This window comes from Anastrepha obliqua, chromosome 6 (assembly GCF_027943255.1).
Source record: "Anastrepha obliqua isolate idAnaObli1 chromosome 6, idAnaObli1_1.0, whole genome shotgun sequence".
Classification (NCBI taxonomy): Eukaryota; Metazoa; Arthropoda; class Insecta; order Diptera; family Tephritidae; genus Anastrepha; species Anastrepha obliqua.
The window spans coordinates 30,703,809-30,711,908 of NC_072897.1; the positions used below are offsets into that span (position 1 = coordinate 30,703,809).

At 43.4% G+C, this 8,100-nt stretch overlaps 1 protein-coding gene across 1 annotated transcript; it reads left to right on the top strand.

The window, feature by feature from the left end:
* The first annotated feature begins 221 nt into the window (after positions 1 to 221).
* On the top strand, positions 222 to 899 carry LOC129250289 (uncharacterized). Its single transcript, XM_054889925.1, has one exon. It carries the CDS (start codon positions 222 to 224, stop codon positions 897 to 899), a length of 678 nt encoding a protein of 225 aa, XP_054745900.1.
* Positions 900 to 8,100: the final 7,201 nt, after the last annotated feature.

Below are 8,100 nucleotides of genomic sequence, written 5' to 3' on the forward strand. Positions count from 1 at the left end.
TCGGACCACGAAAGCGTCGGGAGCACTAACACAGCTGAGGAAGAGGCTCTTCTGCGTTCTCCGGCTGGGTCCAATGGTGCTGCTTCGGATAGCTAGAACAGACCAAGGATCAAGCCTGATAAAGAGGCCGCGGTCAAAGTTTGTCACCGATTTGGCAGCAAGTCCAACCTGACGAAGCAAGAGGAGGAACGGTTGGCCGGGCCTTCTATGCAGCAAAGCCAATGTTCACGGCTTCCAATCCAAAATATGCGAACAAAATCGAAGAAGAGCTAGCCATCAAGAGGCAGCGTTCTGCGGATAGTGAGGCCTCAGGGCCATCAAAAAAGCAGAAGCGCAGGCACGAGACGGCTAAACCGAAAAACGGTGACGAAAGACCTACGACGTCGAAAGCAGCGGCAGCGGCCAGTGAAATTGCCAAGAGACACCTCATAGTGGCACTCACTGACCGTAGCGACCAGCTGGGGCGAATGTCGCAGGAACGGTGGAAGGTAGAGGAAATGACGCTACTGGAAACCTTGTTTACAAAAATGGACGCAGAGCCGTACGCACCCATGCCAGCATTCGACGAAGCAGGGTGGTTCAGCGGCGTCAAAATCATAAAATGCAAGGATGACCCCAGGCTCACATGGCCAAAGGAAGCGGTAAAAACGCTTCACGGCCTGTGGGAGGGGGCATCACTGGAAATTGTTGATCGCAGCTGCATTCCCTCAATACCGAAGGCAAAGGTTTTCATTCCACGAGTGGTAAAACCGGAATATGCGCTACGACTACTACAACGACAAAACATGGACGTGCCGACAGACGATTGGAAAGTGTTGAGTGTGGCAAAACCAGCAATTGCTGATGGTGGCCAGGACTACACCATCCAAATCAACAAGCCGGCAGAGGACCTGCTTTAAGCGCGATTCGGGAGGATGGCATGGGGAGTTGGTAGCGTGCACCTTCGCCTCAAAAAGCGCAACCCGACAGACGACAACCACAACACGCTCGCTGCGGGGGAGGTGGAAAAGGATCTCGGTATAGAAGAGATCCTGGAAGCCTCCCTCAATATACAGGAAGTGGAGAAGGGTGACTTGGAGGTAGTATCCAACCCCGAGAAGGTACTGAGGCCAGATGCTGAAAGTCCTTCAGATAACCCTCCACAAAAGTAAGAACGCCTCAGCCGAGCTCCTGCTCAAGATAGAGGGGGTCGGCTACGATGTGGCTCTAGTCGAGGAACCATGGATAGCATCGGGCAACATAGTCTCCGGTCTAAAGTCACACAACTACAACATACATACCGATTGTAAAAAATAAGGTAAGAACAGTGATAATGGTCAAAAAAAGTATATTTTCTTATATTGATCATAATCTCTCTTCAGACGATCTGACAGTGGTGGCGCTGGAGGGCTGCAAGGATGAGACGCTACTCTTTGGGTCCTACTATATGCCACATGATGAGGAAGCACCACAGACGGAACTTCGGTGCCAGAAAGAAGCATGCTCTGGTGGTAGGAACGGACGCAAATGCACATCACACGGTCTGGGGAAGTGCAGATATAAACGACCGAGGTGAGTCACTATTTACCTATATTCTTCAGAGTAGCCTAGAAATAGCTAATAGAGGGGAAGCACCAACATATGTGGGACCAACCTCGAAGAATGTACTCGATTTAACACTCTACACAAGCAGGCATGTTATGGTTCAGGAATGGGAAGTGTTGAGTAGGCCCTTATTCTCTGATCACAGATACATAAGCTTTCAGATTATATTCCGCTCAAAAAACAAGCTTACATCCTTTAGAAATCCTAAGAATACGAACTGGGACTTGTATAGGGATATACTATCAAAAACACCAATGATACCCCGGAAATACAAGTCACACGTCGCACTTGAGAAAGGGGTTGAATTGTTTGCAACTACTCTTGTCAAAGCCTTTAAAACATCCTGCCCTCCAACACGTAATAGACGCAAGGTGAAGCCTCCCTGTTGGAACAGGGAATTAGGAACACAAAGACGTAGAGTACATGAATTCTACAGGTTAGCCAAAGTTGCTGACAATGAGTTCTGTTGGAAAGAGTATAAGGATCTACTAAAAGTATACAAGAAAGAGATACGTAAAGCAAAGAGAGAATCTTGGAAAGACTTCTGTAGCAGTATGGAAGACACTAACGATGTGGCTAGACTCAGGAAACTGCTATCCAAGAATCCGTCTATGCCAAGAACAATACGAAAAATTAACGGGGAGTGGGCTGACAGCTGTGAGGACTCTCTAGAAGACCTAGTCAGTACACATTTTCCAGGGTGTGCGGACACTGCAGATCTCGAACATAGAGGAGATATTGTGCACGAAATCCCGACGAACGTAATTACAACCAACAAAATAGAATGGGCTATATAAAGTTTCGACCCATATAAATCGCCAGGACTGGATGGAATCTTCGCAGCCATGCTCCAAAAGGTAAGCCACCTTGTGGTACCATGGTTAAGAACGATATTCAGGGGATGACTGAGGTTCAGCTACGTTCCTGTATTGTGGAGAAAAGCGAGAGTTTTGTTTATTCCAAAAGCAGGAAAAAGCAACGCTCTATACTCAAAAGAATACAGGCCCATTAGTTTGACCTCATTTCTACTGAAAACGTTAGAGAAGATTCTAGATGCATGCATTAGAGACACAATTGCGCCGGACGAATTATCCAAGGCGCAGCATGCTTACACCAAAGGCAGATCCACTGAAACTGCACTTCACTCACTTGTACTAAACATAGAAAAGGCTCTCTAGGAGTATTTCTATATATATCAGGAGCCTTTAACAACGTGACAAAAGATGCTATTTTAAATAGCATAGAGTCAATTAATGTGCAACCCGCGGTTTATCTATGGATAAGACAGCTATTAGCTAGCAGAAAGATAAGAGCGGAGTGTAACGATGCGAGCGTCACCAAATATGCATGCAGAGGTACTCCGCAAGGTGGGGTACTATCGCCGCTATTATGGTTACTAGTAGCAAATGCAATTCTTAAGAAACTTGACAGAGGGGCACCTAAACTTGTGGCATATGCCGATGACATAGCTATAGTAGTTACGGGAAAGTACCTGGACACCATCAGTAATGTGATGAACAGCACTCTCAAAACGATACACCAATGGGCGTCTCGCGCAGGGCTAGGGATAAAAAAATAAAATAAATAATTGGCGCGTACACTTCTGTTAGGTGTTTGGCCGAGCTCCTCCTCCTATTTGTGGTGTGCGTCTTGGTGTTGTTCCACAAAATGGAGGGACCTACAGTTTCAAGCCGACTCCGAACGGCAGATATTTTTATGAGGAGCTTTTTCATGGCAGAAATACACTCGGAGGTTTGCCATTGCCTGCCGAGGGGCGACCGCTATTAGAAAAATGTTTTTATTAATTTTGCTTTCACCGAGATTCGAACCATCGACCTCTCAGTGAATTCCGAATGGTGATCACGCACCAACCCATTCGGCTACGGCGGCTAGGGATAAACGCGGGAAAAACGGACATGGTACTTTTTACCAGGAAGTACAAATTTCCGGCGTGGAACCTCCCGAAGCTAGGCAACAACGAACTACTTCTCAAAGACTATGCAAGGTACCTCGGAGTAATACTGGACAGCAAATGCTGTGGAAGCACAACGTTGAGGAGAGGGTGAAAAAGGCCAGTAATGCGTTGTATGCATGTAAAAGAATGCTGGGCGTTACTTGGGGTCTATCACCCTCCCTGATGCATTGGTGCTACACAGCAGTAGTCATACGGAACCTTAGTATGGTGGACTGCGAAAAAAAACTGACATACTTAATGCCGCTGGAAAGGATTCAACGACTCGGCGGCGCTGGAAATGATACTCAGCATGCCACCTATTGAGCAATAAGCTCATATTGTATTAAGTCAAAAAATGTTCGACGGAGCAGGGAGGCCATAGAAAGGCTAGCCGGAAACAGTAGGCTGCATATCTACTGGGTACCTGGTCACAAAGGCATTATAGGGAACGAAATAGTAGATGAGATAGCAAAAAGTGCTGTGAGACTACCATTTGAACAAGAGAACGACATACCGAGACCGCTAAACACAATATACAATGAAATGAACGACCACATGTAAAGGCAAGTGGAAGCTAGGTGGACTAACCTGACCACATGCAAAACAGCAAAAGTCATGTGTAGAACTAACGACAAAAAACTTACTCAATTCGTACTTACGCTCTCGCGAAAGGAATGCAGAACTATCATAGGTATGCTAACAGGTCACAATCTATTGGCTGCACATGCGTACAAGATAGGGATTGCTAACACGGACAAATGCAGAAAATGCAGAGAGGATGTTGAGGAGACTTTAGGACACGTTCTGTGCGTTTGTCCAGCATTATCAAAAACGCGACTAAGATGCCTGGGAGCCCCTCTGTTTGAGGGTCTGGAAGACGTCTCAAAAGCGGAGCTCCCAGCCCTACTTAGATTCGCCAAAAGCGCTGACATCCTACATGATGTCTACTTTAGGTATTCATAGAGGTCGGTCTCCATCTGGTATCGCTAGGGACCAAAAGGTCTATGCGTGGCTTATTGCCAACCAGGCTAACCTAACCTAACCTAATGGCGTCAATAACAAATTTGTCCTATGTGATCTCTTAGAGTATAGTCCACAGCCCGTTGAAATATAGAAGGTGCATTCTTTAAACCAAATGGCGTGCGGATGTATTGATATTTACCGGTGTTGACGGAAAATGCTGTTTTTTTAATTTCAAATTCTTTCATTAGGACCTAATAGAAGACTGATTCGAGATTGATGGTGGAAAAAACTTTCGAATTTCCTAGATTTGACAATTTTACATTACAGTCGGGGATAGGATAACTATGTTACCGTTTTTTCATTTATTTTTTTTGTAATCGATGACCATACACAATTTTTGCATTCCATCACCATTTGCTCCTTTTTTAGCACCACTCATATTGGTTTATAATTCACTTTTACTTTACTTTTTTTTACGATTCCATTTTATAGCATCTTTTTTATTTCTTTGTAAATAAAGTTATTAGCAGATAATGAGTATGGATACTGTTTCCTCCAAATTGCTTCTTTATCTGTTGTACGTATTTCAGCTCTAACATCTGTTCGAAAGGGTAAGCTCGCTAAAGATTTCTAAGATTATTTAATTTAAATTCAGAAGGGCTTTCTTTACTTCTTTTAGATTTATGTTTGCGTTTGCTTCATTTACGAAATTATGATCTATGATCATATCATATTCCATATTTATGACAGAAAATCGTTCTTTTAGGTCAAAGAGTGATACTGATTGATAACTGTGTAATTAAAGTATGTCCGTTAATTATTTTAACTCGTTTTTTAATTGATAAGAGCATGGGGCTGTGTGCTTTTTCTGTTTTAATATAACACCCTTTTTCTCCATTGTCTATTAGATTTTTCAACAATTCACCTCCTCTTGTTCGCTTGAATAAGATTGGAAAGTCGTTCCTTTGCCTAAAAAGGTTTTTTCCATTCAATTTATTTACACGAGGTTGTTTGTTTGGTATATTTACTGTCGAGTCAGGTCTTTGCCTTTTGAGTATGTGTTGATTATTGTTGTCCGTCTTATGATTGTAATTTCCCTGATATTGTGGTTTTCGTGCGGAATGTTGAACTATGTTGCGGAGCGCGATAAGATTGTATTAGCTGTGATTGTCGATAAGGTACAAAGTTTTCTTGTCTTCGTGTCTTGTTTTGGCGTTCATGGTTGAACCGTACGTTGTTTCTGTGCTGGAAATATTGAGAATGGTTCTGTCTTCGCGTTGTGTGCTTGCTTCGATAATATTGGTTCGCAAATTTCACTCGTTGATTATTTGCTTCTATCTTTTGAGTTTTTGTGACAGCCTTTGGTAAGTGTTTTGAATTGAGTGAGAGTACAATGTTATTCAAAGGTTGTTTCAGTTCAGTTATAGATATTCTGAGTGCTGACTCTCGATGTCTCTTATTTAATTCTTTCGTTATTTCACTGTTATTACCGGGCGTCATTATTGTTTTGTTGATTTTCAACGACAATTTCGTATTTACTTTATTGTAGAAATCAATAGAGGCGTCATTACCCTGTCTTAGTATGTATATATGTACGTATATATAATATATATATACAACATAATTGGCGCGTACACCCTTTTTGGGTGTTTAGCCGAGCTCCTCCTCCTATTTGCGGTGTGCGTCTTGATGTTGTTCCACAAATGGAGGGGCCTACAGTTTCAAGCCGACTCCGAGCGGTAGAAATTTGTGTGAGGAGCTTTTTCATGGCAGAAATACACTCGGAGGTTTGCCATTGCCTGCCGAGGGGCGACCGCTATTAGAAAAATGTTTTTCTTAATTTTGGTGTTTCACCGAGACTCGGACCAACCTTCTCTCTGTGATTTCCGAATGGTAATCATGCACCAATCCATTCGGCTACGGCGGCCGCCTAGTATGTAGTGGTCTCTTATCTGCGGAAGCGAAATCTAATCTTGCTAAGATAGCGTCTAAATTGAATACAGGGCCATGATAGGTCAAAACATTATTAGCTTCACATGATATTTTATTTCTTAAAATAGTAAGTGCTGCGAAAAATCTTTTGCTACCTTTGATATACAGGTGCATTGAGTTTTTGGCTGCTTTTCTCCAGCTCACAAAATCTTTCCCAGAGAATTCGGGTAAACCTCTTGTCACTTGGAGTGATTCATTGCATACTAAACATATTCTGATCGACGGTCTGAACAGTATATTCTGTTACATTGTTCTATTCTATACCTGTTTAGTTCTTCGGTCACTTGACTGACCGAAGGCATGATGTGTCTCAGTTTGGATCGTCATTAATATCGTAACTAGTTTTGTGACTTGGTTGTTGACCATTTCACCTTACTTATGTTGTAAAATTGTAAATGTTCGTATTTGCCGCTTTCGTAATTCGATTGTGTTGTGTTGAGGATTAGCGTGTGGAATTCTTGTAGTGTGTCCTGCGTTCTTGCACTCCCTTGCTGAATCGTCCTTACTGTCAGTCTTCAGGATCTGGTTGATTCAGTTGGCTTATTTTATCATGTCTGGCTTAATGCTGCTTTTAAGGATGTTTTCCTTCTGCAGGATAAACGATTTTTATTTGCTTGTTCATTTCTCCTCCCAGGAATTGTAGAAGTAGATCAGTGGTACTTTTAGTAGTAGTAGTACCAAGGATCAGCTCTTATTTTTTCTGCCTTGATGCAATTTTTTATTTTCTCACTTTAAAGTTCTTTTTAAATGAATATTTTATTTCAGTTTTCCTGGCAGGATCGCCAATGAAACCTTAATGCTAGGTTAAGGGTAAAATATATATATATTTTTTTTTTTTTTGTGCAGCACTCAGACATTAATTGAGTCCATGGTACTACACTTGGATTCCCTTTTCATTTTCTTTAAATCTACCCGATCTCCGAAGAAATCTGAGTAGATCTTGTGGTGCCAAGGAGCCAAGATGGTCGCTTCTTAACACATCAGTGCCAAATGCCTCAAACCTGATTCGAGCGTAGCCGGGGCAGACACACAGGAAGTGGTCCGCCGTCTCATCCTCCTCTTTACAAGCTGGGCAGAGTACACTGTCTGAGATTCCCAACCTTTCCATGTGATTTGCTCACAGAAAGTGGCCCGTCATCAGTCCAACCAGCCGTCTGCACTCCCCTCTGCTTAATGACAGAAGGGTTTGCGACAGTCGATCGGACATGACAGGTAACATCAGTTTTGTCCATCTGCAGCCTCTCTCACCCTGCCAAGCTCGCTTGTGGGTGGTTGTTACCCATTTGCTAACCGTGGCTGTGATGGCCGCAGAAGGGAGTGGCAAAACGGGCTCTGGGCCAAAGAAGTTGACCTCAGAGCCCATCTTAGCTAAGGAGTCAGAGGTCTCGTTCCCCGCGATACCCACGTGTCCCGGGACCCATGTTAGCATCAGGCTATTATGTCTACCGACATAGTTCAGCCTGGATTTACAGGACTTGTTTACCCCTATTGTGGTTGGAGGGCTGTCTACGGCCATAAGCGCAGCTTGGCTGTCGCTGCAGACACATATAGATCTGCCTCTCCATCGTTTTTCCACAACAAAGTTCATCGCTTCTTGAACTGCATGC